Source organism: Haemaphysalis longicornis, unplaced genomic scaffold (genome assembly GCF_048455015.1).
Source record: "Haemaphysalis longicornis isolate Haplotype H1 unplaced genomic scaffold, Haemaphysalis longicornis Haplotype H1 scaffold_6, whole genome shotgun sequence".
Lineage (NCBI taxonomy): Eukaryota > Metazoa > Arthropoda > Arachnida > Ixodida > Ixodidae > Haemaphysalis > Haemaphysalis longicornis.
In genome coordinates, this window is record NW_027526407.1 from 41,787,055 (window position 1) to 41,809,582 (window position 22,528).

At 46.1% G+C, this 22,528-nt stretch overlaps 1 protein-coding gene across 3 annotated transcripts in view; it reads right to left on the reverse strand.

The window, feature by feature from the left end:
- Positions 1–2,312: 2,312 nt before the first annotated feature.
- LOC144142519 (uncharacterized) overlaps positions 2,313–22,528 on the reverse strand; it is a 43,006-nt gene continuing 22,790 nt past the window's right edge. The window contains exons 5-9 of one of the 3 annotated variants that reach the window (XM_077674093.1): positions 13,753–13,821; positions 10,881–11,009; positions 9,977–10,138; positions 7,700–7,768; positions 2,314–5,023 (exon numbers count right to left, since the gene is read on the reverse strand). In XM_077674093.1, the coding sequence (XP_077530219.1) occupies positions 4,394–5,023; positions 7,700–7,768; positions 9,977–10,138; positions 10,881–11,009; positions 13,753–13,821 (1,059 nt within the window). In that variant the 3' untranslated portion in view covers positions 2,314–4,393. Of the gene's footprint in view, positions 5,024–7,699; positions 7,769–9,976; positions 10,139–10,880; positions 11,010–13,752; positions 13,822–22,528 lie in introns of all 3 variants that reach the window. The other 2 variants (XM_077674095.1, XM_077674094.1) reach the window with 2 other exon arrangements.

A 22,528-nucleotide genomic window follows, 5' to 3' on the forward strand; every position in this document is an offset into this window, starting at 1 on the left:
GTGCTCGATGCCCTGTTGCGTATTCTTAATGGCTTTTCCACCAAAACATCATCGTACCATTCTTGAAAGTCAATTTAAAAAAATTTTCCATAAGGTCGCATCTGCTTAAGAGTTTGAGTTGAATACGAGCCAAATACAAACATCATCCTAATATTGCTCAAATTCACTGCATAATTTTTTTAATTACTTGTGGTCATAAACTTCCTTTAGCGTACATGCAAAACATATAGAATTGCTTTGACACTGTTGCATTTATGCCCGGTAAGAAACTTTCGCTTTTGTCTCAAATTCGCTTTAGGTGGATTCGGCTTCTTTTGGAGAAACTCCTCACTCATCTATTGTTGCGACGCCCGGCAAAAACACGTCTGCGCTTCTAAATAAGGGTCATTATTTCCCGCCTGAGCGTGATGTCTCTTCGTATCTTCGAATCATCAAATTTTCGAGTCCTCAAACCTTCGAAAATGTTCCAAAAGGAAAGATTAACATTTAAAGGAGCCATGAAGAGAAAACACAAGTTTGGTTCATTCAAAAGATTGTCTCCTTAGAATCATACTGACACCACTTTTAACGTAAACTTCGCTCAAATAAGCTACATAATTAGGAAAAACGGGAATGGTCATGCGACCCACCAGCTCATTTCCCGCAACAGAACCTATGATGTCACATGAGCTAAGCTCTGCGATTGGCGGAGGCTGGCAGAAGCAGACGCAAATTAGGTAGAGCTTACTAACTAGACGAACGAGCGATTTGCGCTTAAATTTAGGGCACATGCTTTACAAAGCAATAAGAATGATGGGACAAACAGTGGAAGTTACGAAAGCACATGTAAACATAGAAGTACTGATACGTTCTGCTGTTCGTACTGCGCACAGTATGCTTGGTTTAGCTGCACAGCACTACGGGGCTTGGGGTTGTCTCAGACGACACTGGCCGATTGACGCAAGCAACGGTGTCTTACGTGACCCCATTTGTCGAGCGAGCACTGTTTCAGGGAACGAATATTTTCTCCCAGAACAAAAACAAGCCAGGTTTAAATGCGGGCAAAAACAAACCAAACGCTTGCCACGGTATGGTGGCGCCATCTAGGCTACGGAACGTAAAGAAACGCGGGAACAAACCAACACCGCTGTACAGGGTGGAGACAACCTTTGAACGGTCCCGTGCCGCCGCAATTGGGCCAACGGGCTCAACGCGTTATTCTTTTCGTTTCCCACGAGACCTAGCAACGCGAAAGAGACAGTATGATTCAAACTTCTTCAGTAAACCGCGTTGCGGCGATAATTTTAGCGCGGTTTTGACACAATGACTTGCTTCGGCGGCGAGCGAGCAACCGAAAAAGGCGGCGCCAGCGTATACGTGTCTCTACCCTGTACGGCGGATGCGTGAATGAAGGTACTCTAGGCTGCAGAGCGGCCGGTTCCTGTGATGTCATTTGGGACCACGAAAACGCACGATTGAGCAGGAAAATCAAAATTTTAACCTAAATTGTTTAATTTCTCAGTGAATAAAGCACCGTTTGTATCCGGACAAGCGCCGGGGGCACTATAAAACACGAAATCTTTCGAATAAAACCAACTTGCATTTTCTCTTCATGGCTCCTTTAAGTAATCGTTGGAAACCTTGAATAGCATGCAACAAGGTAAGTCAAATGCAACGCACAATGTGCAAAGTAATATTTCCTAGCATTAAACGTGGCAGTTTGCTCAATAGGTTCACGCAACAGCAAACGATAACGATATGATAGTTTTGAACTTTAGAAAGTTCGTTTCCAAATAGCAGGCCATTTACTTGAACGGTCACTACGGAGCTATAAAATTGTTGCAATTTTTTTCACTGGAGCAAAAAGCGCCGCACATAACAGAGGAAAATGGCGTCCACCTGTTCCATTCACGTATCATCACGTTCATGTGTCATGTGGAACACGCTGTTCGTTCGTTCAACAAACAATAATTTGTTAAACCAAAATAAAGAAGGTATAGTCGAAAATGAGAAAATACTCAGTAAGCACTTTGAATAATCGATAACATTTTGTTATCGCAAACAACCAAAAGCTTCCTCTCACAAACAAACAAAAGCTTTCTTTGTCAGCAACTGCCTGTGGCAATGGCTGACATTCAGTTCTTCTTGGGGCATAATCACGTGCTTGGGGAGTAGATTTCTAGAAATCATAGAAATGGTAGGACCTTGTTTAAACCTTTCGCTGCTGCATTGAGCGATGTTTTGCATATTTTGTTTTTATATAAAAGCGTATATTTTGAAGCCTGCCGAAAGTGGGTGTTTCCGACTTCATGCCTTTATGAGTGACACTATGTGAGTTTAATAATGTATGCAACCTTCCACCCAACAGTCTCTTTGGCTACGCATAGACAGTAAAATGATAAATAATTTTTAAAAAACACAGAATAAGGCAAAAAAACTAATAATGAGTCATTCCACTCGGTGAAAGTGGGCGACCAGTGAAGCTCTTTGTCACATGAGTTATGGTTGACACAATGTTTTGGTGAAAGATATAAGCAAATTTTATTTCTTTTGGTCGTTCAGGGAGGTCAGCCCTGAAAAGGCACATACACATTCGTACACACTTTTGTTTTTACTCTACTAATGTTTAAAAGGGAGCCTATTCATAACTAGTCTACTCAAACTGCATAACTAATCTACTCAAAGTGATTGGACGTAAAGCGTTGATGTTGAAATCACGTTGTTTGTATCTTTAAAATAAGGCTTTCTACTGTTTAATCATCTCTAAAAGACATACGGGTGATAAGACATGGAAGCTTCAGGTTCAAATCATGTTTTGAACCGCGGGCGAATTTGGTGGTCACTGTGTGATTATCACAGACACACGGGTACGTTCATTTGGCGTACACGCTTGAAACTAAGCTCACTCGCTTTGGGCCTCACTTGAATCTTGGAGCGAATACCGCCATCACTATCTTTAAACTCGTCGACCATAGTCGACTTAAAAACTAAGCTCTAGCTTACGCCAATGACCGCTCCTGAATCTCGCCTTTCATGCGAAGGTATGGGGTACAGTTCAGTTTAATTTTATATCATAAAATTGTGCACCTCTGGTCCAACGACATTTTAATGCGGCTAACATCATGTGGTCGTTTGTATTCAGCGCGTCTACCACCAACTCGAAAAGTCTACTTCAAAGAAGTGAACGCGAAATTTCACATGTAACATTTTTATCGCAAGATTCCTTATTTGACACATTACCAATAAAACATTACCTTGCTTTCATCAGTAACACCTCATTGTATCAAAGTGTATTAATGTTAGAACACTCAAAATGCGCCAAAATGTCAGCAGCGTTTTTTTTGCATCTGTATTTTTGTTCGCAAGCTGTTCCGGGAGCTTGGCAAGACACACACAGTTTGGTTTTTGTTGCTGATGGTGCTTCTTGTATCTTGTCTCATCATTCAATCGCCAAATATACAAGAAAAATATTCTGTAACCCCGCTATGCAATGCAATCTCATTTTTTCTGGTCTCTAAGCTAGGTAAACGTACGAAATATCCCAATGTGTACTTAAAGAATGGACGACAAAAACAGCATTTTCAGTTATTTTCCGCGTACATTTGCTGTGAGAAGTCGGCTTTGCAAGTTTGTCTTTTGGCGGATACCTGGGTGGAAAAAATAAGTTTTCGGCCATGCGACAACCTGTGCTGAGCGAGAGTATTGCATCGAGCAGCATAGCAGAATTCTCTTCCAGAACAGCGAATGCAATAGCAGCCTCTTTTGCAGTACGACCCACAGTGAATGCATCTCACGGGTCATTTCCGCCGGATGCCTCGTTTCCCACACCGAGGTCATCGTTCGTGATTTCATCATCGCTTAAGTGACCGGCGACAACAACGCTATCACCAATGGCAACATAGTCCGAGAGCTTAACTGCGCAGGGGAGCTGAAATTCGGAGACGACAGGGGAGCTGTTTAGTGGTCTCTATGTACGCTCGCATCATGTTCACTGCAAGTGGGAGAGGGCAGGTGAGCGAAGGACGGCGAGTTGCGGCTTACGTTTCTAAAAGGCGTTGGCCCGAATTCTGCTGTGTGCGCTTGAATTTCCGTCGAAATGATGAACGTTCGCGGACATGTGGCAACGTACACTTTCGAAGGGAGGGAGCAGGAACGCCGAATTAATTGAATTTCCCAATTACCGGGCGAATTAACGAGGCCTTACTGTATTCGCACGCACAATTAATCATTTGAACTAAATAGTTGTTTAGGAAGCGTTCCAGCACTTACATAATGGCCGCTGGGCTTCTGGAGAACTTAACTCAATGCGGAATGCAGAACCGGCTGTGTGGAATGAACCTCAGGGAGAAAATTTTCTAAAATTGCCTTTCAGATTTCTATCCTAAAATAATTGCCTTTATGATGACGAGGTGAGTCAGGAAGATCCCATGTGTCCGGTCGGTCTTAGAAATCTAAGTGCTGGTATAACATCATTCGCTGGAGAAACTGGCTTTGTAGAATTACTGGACTGTGGAGCCTCTGCCGAATTCCTTTTAGTACCAGAAAACTTGTCGATGGCATGGCTGCTTCCACGCTCCTCCAAAAAAACTGGGTAGTTCTGCAAATAAGACATTGCATTCTTTTTTTGCACGCGGGAAGCGAGGACTGAAGGCAGGTACTTCAAGACGTCATTCCAGGTGACCTCCTGTATCCTCTTCGCCCACATCTTCCGCGGGAGAGACACTCTAGCAAACAGCGCCACCATAAGGCAGTCGAGTGGCTGTGTCTGGCACGGATGCTCTAAAATGTCCGTCACCAGTTCAAAAAGTTTGCTGTCGACCAAAGCAAAGACAAATTGGGTATACATGGCCGATTCACTCAGGTTCTTTCCGGAGCATGATTGCTCAAAGGCAGCAAATGCTGCAAACACGTTTCCAGAAGACAAACACTGAAGCCATACACGGCTGTCTTCTGGAACTTCACGTAGTTCGGGATCTATACAGAACGTCAACGCGCCCTTCGTGCGAGGGCATCCGACTTGAGCAGTTGCTCCTGGCAACGTTTCCTGCGAAGAAAAGGCAGTCAACGAAGGTTGAGTCTTTTCACATAGCTGACTTATCCGGCCAAACTATCGTTCTAAAGACAAAAATAACATTTTCGCCTCAACAAGACTTGGTTGCTCGACCGTTTGTTCATTGTCTTTGAGAAAAATATCGCGCGAACAAACAGCGACACAGACAGGGGTGTCTGTTACCTTCTTGTCTTCCTCTTCGTTTGTTCCCACAGCACTTGCTTCCTAAGGAGAATTTATGCTTTCTCGTGACGCGTGATTATGATTACGCCGCCTTCTAAAAGGTAGTCAGAAACGCCAGGCCGTGCTGGGAAGGAACAGATGGCCAACCCCCCTCTGGTCACGCACATCCCCCAACAGTACATACTCACACGACGAACCGGTTACAAAAGAACAAGTTCCTTTAATCTTCTGATTCGTGCCTACAAAAACTCACCCTCTGGCAACTCCAAACAAACACGCGCTATCCAATACGCGAAATAGAACTCTTCTGTGCGAACACTGCGACATTTCAGCTGCATTACACCTTTAAATCTGACACCAGCAGTCAAACCCAGCCCTCGGTCCCGAGCCCCAATCATACTGTAGAGCAGTGGGAGACAGTACACGCAAACTTTGTACCTAGTCAGCAGACTTGACTCGCTGAAAAGGCGATAACGGTGGATCGCACCAATGGAGTCCTGGACTGCGGTTCCAGCCACTTCCACTGGTCAATAATAAGTTCCTCTCATGAATCGAGGCATTCTAGTTTTTTGAAATCGATCCTGGCGCCAGTGCACCTTCTACTCTATTAATATGGGATGCATTATCACTGACGCCACCTTCTGCCGCGATTTCACTTCCGGGTGTGACGTCTAAGGATTCTATAATAACACCGTTAGGCGGGCTAGTTGGTACTCAGAATTCATGCTGAATTTTTGCGCAGCGTAAGACTAGGACAGATTGTTGCGAGGCGGCAGTTCGCCTTATCAAGTCAGTTTGATTGTATGGTTATCATATGGTTGATTGTATGGTTATCATGATTGTATGGTTATCATATGATTGTATGGTTATCATATGGTTATCATTTTGATGGAGAGTGTACTAACCTGCTCATGCGCGGTGATCAAGGGTTGTGAGATAGTGTATATATATGTGTTGTTCAAGAAATAAATTTCAGTTAAAAAAAAACTGCGCTGGTCTTCGTGTCCCTTGTTCTATCTGTCCTAGTCTTACGCTGCGCAAAAATTCAGCATGAAGTCTAAGGATTCGCATCAGCCTCGACAACGGTAATGAATGCTTATTGCAGCACCAACCTTCCAGCCTTGATCTCTTACCGTAGTGTTTGAAATTGTCGTGGTGGCCGATACGTGCACTACTACATGACGTCACCTAATACCGAGGGCCATGTCGCGGTTACGCATGCACAGACAAGGACACGCAGGTTGCACCATCAATTTTATCACCGAACGTTGATTGGCTGCTTTGAAGACAGCTTCTGCCATACTGGGTTCCACCAGCCTGTTCGACACCGATCTACAACCATTAGGATGTTGTTCACAAAGAGCGTGGCCAACCATTTTGGTTCGATAGGCCAGCCGCATTCAGCACGCTGTTTTGAATTGATACAATTTTTCGGCTATCCCTGACATCCTTTCGCCCAACGAATTTCCAAAAGGACCTGCACGCAGATTTGCTGTACCTCAGAATACATCGTTGGTCACAGAGATAAACAGGTTTATTATTCTTCCTTGCCTAGCTATTCTGTTCCCTTTGTGTATTCGACGTATGAAACAAACACGTTCTTGAGAAAGACACAAGACAGACACATCTCCGTTTAATGGCTTATCGTCATTGAAGAGACGATTACAATGTAGGTTTGCTTTCAGTCCGGCATAATTATCAACAGTCCGACATCATTATCCGTCAACCATCCGACAGCAGTCCGACATCATTATTATTGTCGGACTGTTTGCGTCCACTGCGGCATGACGGCGTCTCCCAAAGATTGCCAGACACCTTTGTCGTGAGCTTGCCCAGTTCATTTCTGCCCTAAAATTTGAGAGTACACCTTTTCACCGAGTACTTGGTGTGTCCTTGTCTCCTTTAATGTAGCCATTCCGCAAGCGAATGGTCCGCCTGCTTTCCTGCATCCACAATGCATGACCTGCCAAACCAGTTTCTTTTTTGCTCATGTTCACTCGATTGTCTTCTGTCTGAGTTTGATCAGTGACCACCGCTGTTACTTCCTACCTGTAAGTGTTGCCCTCACATCTGTATTTCACATGGCTCGTTAAGCTGATCCAAGTTTTGTTCGAACGTGTTCAGTGAGACCCCAAGTTCTTGCCCCGTACTTCACAAATAGGAAGTACACGATGTTTATATACGGGTTTTTGTAATGACAAAGGTTGGTTACGCACGAAAGCTCAAGATCGAGGGCAAAAGTTACACACTTGCAAATACAACATTCTTGCACATTCCTACATTCCTATTCCTACTCCTACATTCCTATTCCTACTACATTCCTATTCCTGCACATGCGTCCGACCACCACCGGTGAAAGCGTTTACTACGCTCCATTACTACGTAACTTCTTAACTTGAAGACGCAAAGCACGTTTTTTGTTAAAGGGAGTATTTTTTTCATACAGGGTATTTGATAAAACTACAAAACCGGAATTGGCAGGCTTACCTCATCGTGCCTTCGATACTCCTCCGTGTGAACGTTGTCAAGATTTTGTTTACACGCTTCGAAATGAGTCTGAAATTCAAAAGAAATGTTCCTAACCATACAAAACGAAGAGAGAATAACAGCAATATCGCAGTGCCGGCGCTGTTTTTGCTTTCTGTGAAAAGTATTCTTGAATAGAATTGCGATGAAATATACGGTTGTTACCACCTGAAGAAACGTCAGCAAAGTCGGTAAATTATGTCTGCATACACCATACTTGAACCAATTTCCACACGAAGCCCACCACGTACATTCGTCCTAACGCAGAAATAAGCTTGTCTATCTAAGTATAAACTATGCATACCGTTTTCCTTATCAAGTGAAAATGACATTAAAGAGGCCCCGTAACACTTTCCTCGCATCTCTGCCGATGCCTTATACCATACCTTCAGAAATGCGGTTGCAGATGCAGTCATTGACAAATGCGATGCGAGCACGAGAACATGAACCAGAAGACGCAAAATTGAAAAATTCTGTTCCTGCAGTTCAGATAATGACGCGCTATTGGTCTATTTGGAAAGTCACATTTCCCAACTCCGTTACTGTAATTAGGTCACGCGCCAATTTGACTTTCATGGGAAAAAATTACGCCCATCTTCCCGCGAGAGAACCCTGGTGTGATGCGACGCATCGGGGGGTTCAATTGGTGTTTCCGTTGGGTTGATTCTCTAAATCGGGTGAAACGTGTTGTGAACGCGTATGATGCATTTCCATCGCATGCAACCGTCGCTTCCATCACGTCTTCATCGGAAGAATCAAGTCAAGCACGCAGTCGTCAAGCAAAGTGACGCGAAGTCGAACGAGAGCGAGCACTAGAGAGTTTTAGCAGAGCGGGCCAGCGGCCAGCGGAACGGGGCGGACGAGCGCAGCACCAGCGGAACGACGCGCGAAAAAAAAAGAGTTTTAGCTGAGCGATCGGCTGCCGCCTCCAGCGAAGCGTTGTACTGCGCCATCTGTCCGTTAAAAATTGAACGAGTCTGATAGGAATATTGAACTCCGCGGAGTGTCAATTCTCGGCCCACCGCCCGATTCACCGTGGCGACGACGCGAACCCATTTGTGGTCGTCGCCAAAAGGCCTCGTCGCGGCCGCCTCCCGCAAAATGCAAAGGTCTTCGTACGCCGTGAAGCACTGCGGGGCTTCTTGACTTTCCGCATTTCGGTTGCGTCCGTGCGCGATGACGACGCACCGCCGCTCGCGCTACAGGCAGCCATTTTGAATGCCGACGCTCGCTCGCCGGGCCGCTGGCGCGCTGCGCTGGGATGACCGAACGAGCGGGCGAGATCGCAGCGTCGTAAAGCCGCTGGCCGCATCAGTGTACTGACGCATGCGCAGTGGCGCCTCCGCTCGTCCGCTCCGTTCCGCTGCCCGCTGGCCCGCTCTGCTAAAACTCTCTACTGACTGAACCGCCGCAGCGCGCTACCCGCTTTATATTCACAGCGCCTGAAGGAGAGGAGACAGCGTAGGAGAGTCGCGCATGCGCGCACTTGCACGACGGGAGCGGAGCGAAGCGCGCGCACGCAGCTGTTGTTTATGATAATGAGACGGAGTGAGAGTGTTGCGCACAGCTGTCGGAGAGAAGAGCGGATGAGAGTCGCGCATGCGCAGGTGGCGTGCGGACACCGCCGACGCCGATGCAGGAGGGACATGCCTCAGAGCAAGAGATGCGTTGCATCTAAAAATCGGGTATTTGTGTGCTGTGGTTTATATTTTCGGAATCGGGTTTCATTTGTCTATGACTGTATACATCCCATTGGCAAACTCGTAATTAAATGCACGGCGTTCACTAGTCTGTACGTAGACTAACGGTTGCCGGCGTAATGTGAGGTGCCTGAATTTTTTTCCTGAATTGTGCACAAAATCGTGAATAGATTTACAAGGAAGTCGAAATAAAAATAAAACGATGGCATACTGCTTCAATGCTAGCTTTTTCTGTGCTCGTGGGTAACCAGATATGATAAAAAACGAAAGTAGTTTAATCAATAACATCCGTGACTAGACTAGTTGAAGCATCGCAACTTAAAAAGAGAGGAGGCAACATAAGACCCTATGGTGAATGTCTGAGGAAGGATGTGCCTGTGCTTCATTTCTTCTAATGTCTAATTTTAGCGGTATTTTTCTTTCATTCTATTTATATCAGCAAATTTTTTTTAAAAATGCATTCGAAGTTTGCAGGACATTTAGCCAAGGGTGTGTAGTACTTCAAAGAAAGCGGCGTTTTCTTATCGCACTTGTTTACCTCGATTTCTTCCTTGGTGAAAGCCTGCCCGCAGTACACGCAAGCCAGTGGTCCTTTGGAAAAGGCCTTCTGGAGAACCGGCACTTTTCTCACTTCTGTTTCCCTCGTACCGTTTGGTGAAAATCTCGTGTTCTCGGCATCACCCTTTGTGGTCGTCTGGTTCTACAACGTTGGAAAAATTAAATGTAAATAAAATAGGTTTTTGTTACGCAAACGCGAGCGTTGATTATTAGGAAACCGTGTTACCGTGTCAAAAACTTTTCGTTTTGTTACACTTGATAGATAGAAATTGTTAGACACCTTACGTAAATGCCCTCAGGCATCAGATGGCGATTTTGTTCGACGACCGGTTCAACCGCATCTTCTAGGTCAGCAGATGCTTTGAAGTACGCTCTGTAGATAAGTGATTGACTTGAAGGGATGGGAGCTTGAATATTGCTATTCAAGGCTACTGCTGTGTCATTTTAAATTATTGCTTGTTTTTTCAGCACAAAAACTCTACCAAGTCATCGTGAACTTTTTGTGCGTGCGGGTGGAGCATGTCATTTCCGGCGCAGATATTTCCCACAAAGTTCATGGCTCTTCACTACTAAGGACTGATACAATGCCACACTGCTTTTTCATCGCGAAAGAACCACTGAGTCACGATTACATTTTTTTTATGATTTGTGGGTTGGATAAAGGGTTGTGTATACAAGTCCTGTGGGCTGCTAAGACACCCCGGTCGTGAAACTTCAATTCTTGTTAGGTGTACCACATGAAAGTACTCTGTGGCTTGCTTTCTCGCGACTGCAAGATGCCAAGAAAACGCGAGAAAAGAGGAGCATGAGGTATCCTTAGTTCAGAAGTATTTATGCCACATCCGGCTAGCGAATATGCTGGGTCAAGTGGAACATAATCTTACCACCGAGGAAGGCCTGGCGCCAGTGCCTGTGCTTCTTTCTGCAGGCATTCTTGGTGGTGCGACATCTGCGTGGATACTCACTTCGCTGCGGGATGCTCGAGGTGGGAGTGTCCCCAAAGTGATTGGTGCCTGTAACATGAGCTTAATTGGCTGCCTGTTTTCATTCTCTTTCTCTGCCATGCAAATGCGTACTTGTGAGATTTCAAAACATGCTACACAGTTAAGGTTAAAAGCAATGTACTGTGTACGCTTTACTGTATTTATGCTCCCTGCTTTTGACAGAGCTAAATGTTCAGAAAGTTTTGTTCAACAAAATAGAACTCGTACACCTCCTATTCACTGCTGGTCCAGCGAAGCAGACTGTTTGATCACAGCACAATCCATAAGCCATAAAACGGCCTGTGTCCTCCCTAACATATGGGTCCAGCTACCCTGCGCTGTTCTTAAATGGGCCATAGAGGATAATATACGTCTGCAATATTCAAAAGATTTGGTGTTTTATAGTGCGGTCAGCGCTTGCCCCGCCGTAGACGGTGGTTTATTGCCTGATAAATAAATTACCTTAAGCCAATGTTTTAATCTTCAAGCTGCATAACAATATACTTATTATTGGCAGGTACCTAATACGAAAATTAGTATGAGAGGCTACTGCTATCTTAAAAGCGTACCATTGGTTACTGTCCACTTTCCTCAATGAAGCAACGTTACTTCTTATTAAGGACAGCTGTTCACACTCAGTCTGCTTTTGAGCGCACTTGTAGGTGCCGTATTTTCGTTACGGATGATAGTAATTGCTTCGTGAAACATTGGGTATGGCTACACAAACAGGGTCTCGTATGCGGCAGTGTCATTTATGCTAGCAAGCGAATATGTTGTCAGACAAGCCCAACGCACCTGACAGCCTTGCTAGTCAGCGTCGGCGGCATAGTGCCGTCCGCACTCTTTCTATGCTTACGCATACGTTCCTAATTTTCATTGTTTAAAACAGCATTCTTACTGCTAAGAAAAGAATATGCACTAAATATAAGTGCGGATATATTCCTTATTTAAATTGATTTAAATTTTGTAAACCTCAGCCAACACCAACAAGCTGCCGATATTACGCTATCAGTTCACTGAAGGGAAATATAACTCGTCAGTCGTTTGCCCTTTCTCTGTTTTCTTTATTATATTGCTTTTTTAGCAACGTTTACTTTGAAAACGCTGTCAGTGCCATTCCAACGAGGTATTCCTTTGGATACCTTAAAGTTGAGTTTTGCCTTCATGGCGCCTTTAGGAAATATATCTATACACATCTTCCCCTTTTTTTCTCGGAAGGGATAATGCCGTATCAACGGCTACTCCCTGACAGCAAAAGGAATGACCCTTTGAAGAGAAAGACTATCAAGAGGCAGTACAGTTAGTCTGGATATAGTGAGGTTTTACTTAACTACGCAAATATTTTCTATAGATGGTTTAACATTCAGAATACTTAGTCCCGAATGGAATATTTTCCGAGTATTATCACGGCCCTCGAATTCCTTATGTGTTTGAGTATCCTTCGAAATAACATTTTATTATAATGGACTCTGAAGTGAGGAGTACTGAGCTCCGAAATTATAACTAGTCATTATACATAACAGCTTATACTGAAAACGTGTAATGGCCATTAAGAACACGGGCACCGAAGACTATATACATGTTTTTTTCAGTAAAACGACCACTTTGTCAAAATAACAATGATAGCAGCTTTACGCACACTTTAAACAAACATAGATATCATAAAACCCGAATACAGAATTGGTGCCTCTCCAGCCACCCTCCGGCTGGCTGGGTCTTTATAACTCCACGCGGACTTGTTTGAGCTAGTCGGGGCTCCAATCAAAGCCAACACCGAAAACTTCATTTTGTGATTGCAGTAACGGTGCTAGAATCGTTCGGTTGTATCTAATAAGTGCGACTTGCCGGTGACTCATTGATTTGGCCTAGTTTTAATATTCTTTGTAATACGTCACTGCTGACTTGGTGTAGCGCGGGATTTGAAATTTTTCTACATTTCGCCCTCTTTGTTTAGAAAAAAAAAACGTATTTCTGGGCTGCGTGGGGTTGGTGGAGTTACGGAAAGCTAGTTCTTCCAAATTGAAGAAGTTTGTATTTTGTCTCAATGGCCCTTCTAAAGCGACCTTGAAGTGAACTATTCAAAACGCTATCTGTGGCTGCATTGTACTGTTTAAACTACGTTCCGTTATTTGGCTTCTTCTACGAGGTGTAGACGTTTAGTTTATTTGTAACGGTCAATAAAGGGTTCGCACCTCTGCTATAATATAAGGTAGCCAGGGCCCCTCAGACTGGCTCAACAAATTTTTTGCGGGTACACTCTGCGACATGGTTGTGAAAGTCACTCCATTCAATTCAATTCATCAGCATGCCTCATCAAGACGTCGCGTTGGTTCTCAATACGTTTGTATAGCTCGCAATACGTAAACGTACAAATCTGCGAAACCCGTTTTCACACTTCTGTGAATTTTCGCTTTGTTAAACAACTTCTGACGCTTCCAGTGCTGTATTTGAATGGGACGAGGTTCAATCTGTTGATGCTCATCAACTTTATTAAACAGCGACTTGTACCCCTAATTATATAAAAGAGGAAATACCGTTCTACTTTTTTTCACAGCAAAATAACATGGCAACGTGTTGCATCTTGAACAGGTTGTCATTTTCTGTTTACTCCACATCACAATCGCTTGTGACGTATTGTGCTTAAAACCGCCGCTAGCTCTCCATCACGACAGAGAGATTAATTATAGCATGCTTAAAAAGTTTTTTGGCGATGTTATTTTGGCGCAAGCTATTCGAAAAGTGGGCACGAATAAAGCACAGTTCAGTAGCTTACCTCTTTACTCTTTAGCGGAGCTTGTTTCGAAATATTGTCAGGATTTTTTTTACACAGCACAACGTGAGACTGAAAGTAAAACGAAGAGTTTTGAACCATGAAGAAGGTGGAAAGGTTGCAATATTATACATTGTAGGGTATTCGAGGAATGCGTTAGCGTGGCGTTTCCCGGCTTTGCGTACATGAGGATCGGCCAGGCGTGCGCTACACTCTGGCTTGAGTAGCCCGCAACTCCATGTTTCTCAAATGCCGTTTATGAGAATAAACCCAGCAGAGTAACAACCCCACTTGCGCTCTTGTTGACCACCTTCGCGCCGTGAAGCCCGTTCTGCAGGTGCGATTTTCCCTGCGCATTCGCAGATGCGGTGCCGCTCGTGCGGCAGAACGATCTTTTTTTCGTTGCTGCGGCAAAGTGCCAAATGTTTGCAAACATCGAGCATCCCCGGCGAACGCCGCTCGTGTGGCGTAGAGGGGCCGGACCTGCGGTCAATAGGAATGCAGCTACGTGAATGTCCCGGCGTCACCGTCAGCACGCTTAGCAACCTGATGGCGTTGCTTGTATTGGCGCGGCATAAGCGCGGGTGAACCGCAAACGCACGTGCGTTCACAATATGATGTCGCACGCCACTTTCGAAGAAATATTGTTTAATCGGTGCCTAAGCAAGTGGCGGACATCACAGCAGGGATGGAGTACAGAAGAACCCAAGAAGAACGATCGGAGGTATGCAAAATCCTCCATGTTCTGTGGGTATACTGGGTATACCAAGGTGTGCTAGTACAGTGGCTGTGCTAGACACGCACAACAAGCGAGCCCAGGGTTGCTTTCTGTGTTTCCCTTCTCTGCTATGTGTGCGTATATTGAAAAATAATTGGCGATTGTTATGTGAAACCTCAAATAAACTTATATTTAGTGCAAATTAGTCTGAAACAACTTGCCAGAAAGAAAAATAAAACCTATCTTTTCAAATCGCAATAAGGTTTGCTCGCGGCAGACTTAATTCGGCCTGCAAACAATGTGCTTCTGGAATGCGAAAATCGCGACGTTCACCGGCGCCATGTGCACATTTCCTGAAATTACGAACTTTGAAAGTGCGAATGTTCGTCTCACCGAATTTGCAGACGAAACAAAATGGCAGCATCTCCACTTCGTGGATGATGGCGAGGGTGCGGAGCACAGGGACTCGAAATAACATCTAAGTTGCGCCCCGAGTGGCATCCGATTTGCGCCCGCACGTCATGCGATTTGAGCCGCGAGTTGCACCTTCATTACTCCCTAAATGAAACTGCGACTCATGGCTCAAATCGAATTTCGCTTGATTTTCGCTTGATGGTGGTGTGCGCACGGGTGGACGCGGACGGACATTGGGAGGTCCTAAGGTGCTCCGCACCGTTACAGGCGAGGGAGTACGCCACTTGACTCTCCGAGGCTAACTCACGGTCGTAGCCCAGTGGGTAAGACGACTGACACTAACTCTGTCTGGTCTACCAGACACAGGCTTGAATCCTGCCGTTGCCTGTGTGATTTTTTGCGATTGTAAATGCTATGCGTACGGATGCGGACGGACATTGTGCGGTCATAAGGTACTCCGCACCTAAAACGTACCATGTACAACGGGCTTGAGACGAAGCATTTGCTGCATGTCACCTGTTTAGTTTTTTGTTCCTTCCTCGGAATTCCGACACCGTCGTTACTATTCCGTCTGCTTTTCCCGCATACTCGGCTCTGCACTCACTCCTCACTACATTTTACACTGCGCCTCAACGCGTACTACAGGCGACGCAGCGCTTTCAGACCTACCTAACTGCGCAGGCATGAAGGTAGTGATGGCTGAAGGCTTCCCTTTGAATCCGGGTAATAACAATGCCATTTAGGATTAATTTAAATAGACATTTTTCTTCGACTGCCACTTTTATTTAACTTCCGAATATGCCCCGTAACTATGCATTTGACAGTCCATGCTTGCCTCTTCCCTGCTCTAAAAATATCTGAAACTGAACCAACAAAACGTTAAAGGTATATCTAACCCAGCGCCTTCACGCGATTAACTCATAAACTTAAAAAAACCTACAGGAAAGTACTTTTTGTGGAAGGAACATGGCGTCTAACAAAGACGCAATCAACGCACAACAGAAGTTGCAGAGACATCTATGTTTAGATCCTAAGATGTATGGCGCCATAGCGATACTTCGACTCTCACGGAACATTTTCGTACGCAGTGGCGGCATTTGCGGTCTATGCTTCACAAACTGTAAGGGTCATTGAAAACAGAGAGACTAGCAAAGAGGCTTTTTTTAACTGCCGTAGCCCAGCAGAGACAAAGGCTCCCTGCGTTTCTTTGGCTTACAATGTGAGCGTGAAAGATTTTGGATGGGTGGCGTAGGTCAATTTCAGCGAGGAGGCGTCAGTGTCACGGTATCAAAATGTTGATTCTGTGATGTCTAAGCCGAGCTGAACAATTTTGATTTTTTCGAAGAGAGACAGAGAGAGAGAGTAAAAATATTTGTTCAGGAAGAAATAGTTGTGGTTAGGAAAATGTGGTAAATAGATATCAGGGCGCATTAAGGTGGAACGTGAGTCTACGGCGCCAGATGCAGCAGCTCCTTCCCTTGCCCTCTCAACCAGCTCACGCTGACCTTGATGTAACGAGATGGTCAAAGCTGCCTCCCATGCCTTGAAGAAATGGAATGTTACGCTCTACTTGTTCTCCCCTGGCCATGCCCTTGTACATGGCTTGGTTGCGTGCAAGGCGGTGAATGTTTCCCCGATTTTAGCTGAGTTTTAGGTTAATGTCGGTAATTGCCACCGAGCACCTTAACGCACATAGGTTTCCAGATACTCGTGTTGGTTTTTCGTCCACAGATTGCAATTAAGACCTCACTGTAGCAAGGGGATCTCGGCATTGAGACCTCGACATTGAGTCCTCGTTGTAGCAAGGGAATCAGGATTCGTTCTTAACATTTTTGAAGACGGTAGTGTGGTAGTCGTGGTCACAAAGGACCCAGTGTGTGATCTCGTGTATCTCTTGGTCAGTGCGTCGTTCTCTTCTAGACAATCGATTCCGGGTGTCCAGGTGACGTTTACTTTTTCGATTTAGGATGGGAATATGTTACCGAAGCACTAAGGTATTCTGCCTGCAGAAAACAGTATAATGCCCTTTGAGAGTCTGTAATCATGTTACGCTTCCATTTGATACTTTCGCTATTCTGATTGCCGAGAGGATGGCGCCAACTTCCCCTTTGTTCCTGTATGTTGGAGGGTCAGGCAGTCTCAAAGAGTGCAGAGAAGTCAACTACGGCAATTAAGGACCGGTGCTTTCGTACATTCTGGAGTCGGTGTATACTGTCGTCTCATGATATTGGAACTTCCCCGAATAAACGTGACCCTGGCATATCGCCTCTTCCTGGGTAGGATCGGATTATTATTTTTTGTAGAGGAGAGTTTTTATGTGGAGTCGCTGGATCGGTGCAATGTCTATAATTGCGTGCAGTAGTTTCTTTTCAAACTGTCTTGTATACCGTGGCCCCTTCCGATTTTGTTTTTCCATTCACTTTCTTTGTGCCAGGAGAGTGGTTTCTCTGATTTGTTGAAATTCGTTAGGAAGGCACACGTTGAGGGCATATTCATCGTCCTTATAACCAACATCCTATTTAGGATGACTGCAGGGTGATGTCCTCTCCCATCAAACATCACCCTCTCTTGTCCTGCTCTTCCCGAGTCAATTCTTTGCTCCGAGTATTGTTATTTCATCGAGTAAAATCATTCCCCTTCTTCTAGACCCGTCTATGCGTGCCCATATTCTGTGACCCCGGCGGTCCACCCCTTTATAGTTAGTTTAAAGGCCAAAATTACGAGGTTGAGGACTGCCTTGTATCGGTCCTGATGATGGCGTCTTTTAATTTGCCGCGGATAATTTGGGGATTGGTAGGCTCTGCATCATTCGGCTCATGATGAGTGTTTGCATATGTCTTATCGTCTCTTTTTCTCTCTCTCTTTTTTTTTTTTTTTTTTTTGCTCTGCTCTTGGTTGGGCGTTTTGTTCGTGGGCAAATGGTTGAAGGTTTTCTGTTTTTGGCGATAGTGAGTGTGGCACTACCGCTTGTTTCTAGAGCCACGCCGAGCATTCTTACGTGGCTGTTCTCTGGGAGGACATCCGTACCTCTTTTTCGGGCGATTTTTAACTTGGCCGCGTGCATCAACTGTCGTTTTCCAAACCGAGCTTGCAGCGGAGACAGAACCGTGAGAATATTGAAAAGTATTTTGAAAACTTATGTGATTCGACGCTACATAGTGGGCTTTATTTTAGTTCTTCCCTGCTTACAATCTACGCCTTTCTTGATTTATGAAACCGGTGTTAATTCTTGGCCCCCTGTTTAAGTTAGGCCACCCAGTTGTGGTGCCGTCATAAGACCCTGTGGAAACCTCGCCGCGGTAGCTCAGTGGGTAAAACTTTGCGCTGCTGAGCCCTAGGTCGCGGGTTCTATTCCCGGCCGCGGCGGTTGCTTCCCTGGTGGAAGCAGAAAACGAAAACGCCGGTGTGTCGAGATCGCGGCGCACGTTAAAGATCATAAAGTGGTCTGAATTATTCCGGAGACTTCCACTACAGCGTGCCTTGCAGCCCACGTTTCCGGGGCATAAATTACCGAACATATATTTTTTTTTTATCTTCTGACAAAAGCATGCTTTGGTGTGATGGCATCAGTTGTGGGCACGGATGGCGACCATGTCCGCTGCGCATGGTACCACCGACTGGGCATAAAAAATACTTCACCGCTCAGGCGCGGCCCCTTCTGAAAACATGTGCATTTTCTTTCGTATCCGACGTTGTATCATTGTTCCCCTTTCCAAACGTCTGTTGCCATTGCGCCACATTACAGATCCAGCGGGGCCCTTCAATCTCGCTGCCTCAGTCCTAGCTTCCTTGTGGCAGCGGTGGCGTATTTCCGTGGACGCCTGATGAGCACGGCTGATTGCGGACGGCTAGGAGCAGCGCCTCCTGTATTTTTACAATGCCAAACGCATCGCGCGCTTCCCAATTGGAGTGAGTGGTACGCCTGCAGTGCCCACAAATCGCAAGGTGGGGCCGCGAGCTGAACCGGGATCACGCAACCGTAACTGAATTCGAGAGCGGCTTGTGCCTGGTTGCCAAGGCAACCGATGTTTGAGATTGTCAAAGTAATGGCGTTCGCGCCAGCGCTAGAATAGAAAGCTCTCAGAGCCGCGGCGGAGCATGTTTTGCTAACGTTGCCGCTCTCCACCACGCGTTGCCCCAAGCTGAACTGGTCACGTGACTGAAGCGCTGGGAAGGCTACCGATTGGTGGAGAGTGGCCGGAGTAGGAGGAGAGGGCTTGGTTGGCCGGTCCGGGCTGATGCGTTTGGCATTGTAAAAACACAGGAGGCGATGCTAGGAGCCACGGAGAAATCGAAAAATGAGCCTAATAACGCTATCGCGTTAAAAGTTTATCCTCAGCAGTCGACTACGAGAACACACAAACGTCGAAGAATCGGTCAACAAAGAGGCGTGCACAGCGGAGCGGGAATAAATTCAAGGATGCGGCGATCGTTTTGCGTGCTTTTACGCTCTCCTTTCAAGATCAATCCAATCAGATTTAGAACATTGCCGATCAACCAAGAACTGCCTAGGGGTGCATCGAAAGGGCTATGCACTTTCCCTATCAAACGAGATAGTTGGGTGTGGCCTAACATCAGATGCGCAACAAAAGTTTTACGCATTCGGCATTAGACGTGACAGGCACGCCGGCCAGCCGCTGCCAACAAAACACAAAACGAATCTGAAGGTAGTTCCCGGCAACATGTAGACGAGACCCTATAGTCGACTGCAACAACTGCTGCCATGACTAGTACCTGTCCACATTATTCAGCGCGAAAGAAATCCCAGACACTTTTTAGCAAAATAAAAGCACATAACCCAGAGTAAATTAACGTTATTACTGCGAAGCAGTGTATGTCTAACCCTCCTCCCCCCCCCCTCGTTTTCCTTCCGGTGAAGCAGATTTACTCGGCGCAGCTGAGGCGCTCTCGTAACCGCTGACGCAGCTTTCACAACCGTTCTTCCCCTCGCCACCCCTGACGCCTCTTTCTTTCAAAAGCTGCGCAATCCGCTGATAACGGTGGTATCGCCCTTATCACGTGTAACCAGACCAACTCGGCCGCATTGAACATTGACGTGAGCCCATGATCCTCGTTCAGCATGAACGGCTTTTCGCGCGACATTTTCGCTCATGTATTTAGCGCTATAAGCATGCGCAGATCACCGGTTGCCGGTTTATGCGTGCACTGGTTGGAGGTGGAAGCAGGGGTGCGTGCATGCACAGCTAGTCTTCATGCCGCTATCGATGACATGCGCATTGTCCTGGCGGGAAATTTAAACCTGGAAGCCTCGCGGCTCAATGCGACATGTCATCTGTCCTCAATGATCGAGTGGTTTCGGTTTGGGTCGGTGTGTTACACAGGCAGCGAGATGCCTACAACGCCGGGCGGAAACGGACAGCCACATGTTTGTTTACAGGAATTAAGCTCGATTCCTTCCAGGTTTTAACTCCCTATGGACAGACGCGTGTCGTTCGCTCGGAGGAAGAACAGCGGGAATCGAAGGAGCGTCTGCCGGAACAGAAGCGTGAATGGGTGCTAAAACAACAAAAATCCGCTGCCGCCGCTGTTTCCACCGCAAGTTCCAGCTCGCCGAGTAGCTGGAAGTCTCTCCTGAATGAACAGCAACACCGGCGTGAATTATTTCTTGTTCAGCTTGAAGGGCTTTCAGAGCGACAATTTTGGCTGGACCTTTCACTTCTTAGCATGCGCTCATAACTGGTTGCAGTTTATCAGGCACGAGTCGGGAATGGAGGGAAAGGGAGGGTGGGGGGCGTGCAGGCGCAGATGTAGGTTGCAAGCCCTCACTTACGACATGTCCGTTGGGCTGGGGGGAGGTTTAGACTGTACGTACACCGCCCCAATGCGAACTTTCCGGTGTCTCCAGTGGTCGAGCGGATTGGGTTGTTGTGTTACGTAGACAGCAAGATGCCTACGACGCGGGGGGGGGGGGGGGGGGAACAGACAGCTCTATGCTTGTTCACTAGAATAATCTCGGGTCCTTAAAAGTTCCCTTGGGCTACGTTCTAATTCCTCGATCGCAAATTACAAACGTGTTTTGTTTCGTGAATTTTGTGTACTGCGTCCAGCTTCGCAACAGTCTTTGACAGTCCCGCCACAGTCTTTGACCTTGGGACCTCCTTCTGTATATAACCCCCATGTATCATTTGGAGATATTAATAAATTGATTGATTGATTGATTGATTGATTGATTGATTGATTGATTGATTGATTGATTGATTGATTGATTGATTGATTGATTGATTGATTGATTGATTGATTCATTCATTCATTCATTCATTCACACAGCGGAAGGGCACCAACTTTTACTGCAAAGCAGTATATGTCTCCCCCCCCCCTCCGCTGCCCCCGCCGTTCCCACCTCAAGTTCCAGCTGGTCGTGTAGCTGCTAATCCCTCCCGGATAAACAGCAACTGGCCCTCTTGGCACGCAGAGGTGGGCCAATATCGCTCGTTCATATTAAAGGGCTTTCAGAGCAACATGTTCGACATTATCTTTCACTTCTAAGTACCCGCTCATGACCGCTTCCCTGTTTATGCGTACGCGGGTTGGAAGAGGAGGGCGGTAGTGTTTGGGGCACGAGCAGATATAGGTTTCATATCCTTACTGATGACATGTCCGTTGTGGTGCGTGAGGTTCAACGCGGTTGTCAAACAGCCCAATGTGACCGGTCCGCTGTCATCTGTGGTAGAGTGGATTGGGTTGGCGTGTTACACTAACAGCAAGATGCCTACTACGAGGGAGGGAAGGGAAGAGCTCTACGTTCGTCCGCTAGGATAAAGCTCGGGTCTTTTCGAACTTTCATTCAGGTAATTCGCTAGGAAGTATTATTACAAACATGTTTTGTTTCGTGCACTCCGTGGAGGGCGGGCTGCTTTGCAGGTAATCCTTCTTCACAGAGTGGAAGGGCACTAAATTCTTTCATTGAGATTATAATTTGAATTGTTTTATGATAGCAGATAAATAAAAGAGCGCATTAAACTGGCATCGCAGTGACGCAATATAAAAGTAGACAGCAAAAGGAATTGCCCATGCCCGAGCTCGAGCTACGCCAAGTACAAAAGAAACAAGAGGTCCCGAAAGATGACGCGCGAGAAGTGCGACCACTGGAAAATTTAAATAAATTAGAGAAAATCTTTAATGCATTCATCATGGCAGGGGGCAAGGAAGCAAGAGCGTGATGGGTGGGAAAGAAAAAAATTAGAGCAGCTTGGGGTGCAAGGCTGGAGAAACAGCCGAGCTAGTGGTCCCTCACTTCGTCGGAGACCACCACCGACCAGATTGGCAGACTCATCGCCCGCATAGCCAACCGCAACCATGGTCTCAAAGAAGCCAACCTCCTTCGCTTGGTGCACGCATTCATTACCAGCCGCATCACATACGCCACCCCCTTTCTGAAGTTTACCCAGACCGAAATTGGACGCCTCCAATGCACCATCCGCAAGGTGGTCAAGCTTGCCATGGGTCTCCCTCGTCATACCTCTACTGAAAAGCTTCTCAACACCGGGACATACAATACCTTCGAGGAGCTGGTTGAAGCGCAGCGTGTTGGTCAACTCCACGGTCTGGCCTCTACACCGACGAGTCGCTCCATCCTAACGAAACTGGGCATCTCCTTTGCTACGCAGCACGGAGATAAGGTCAGTT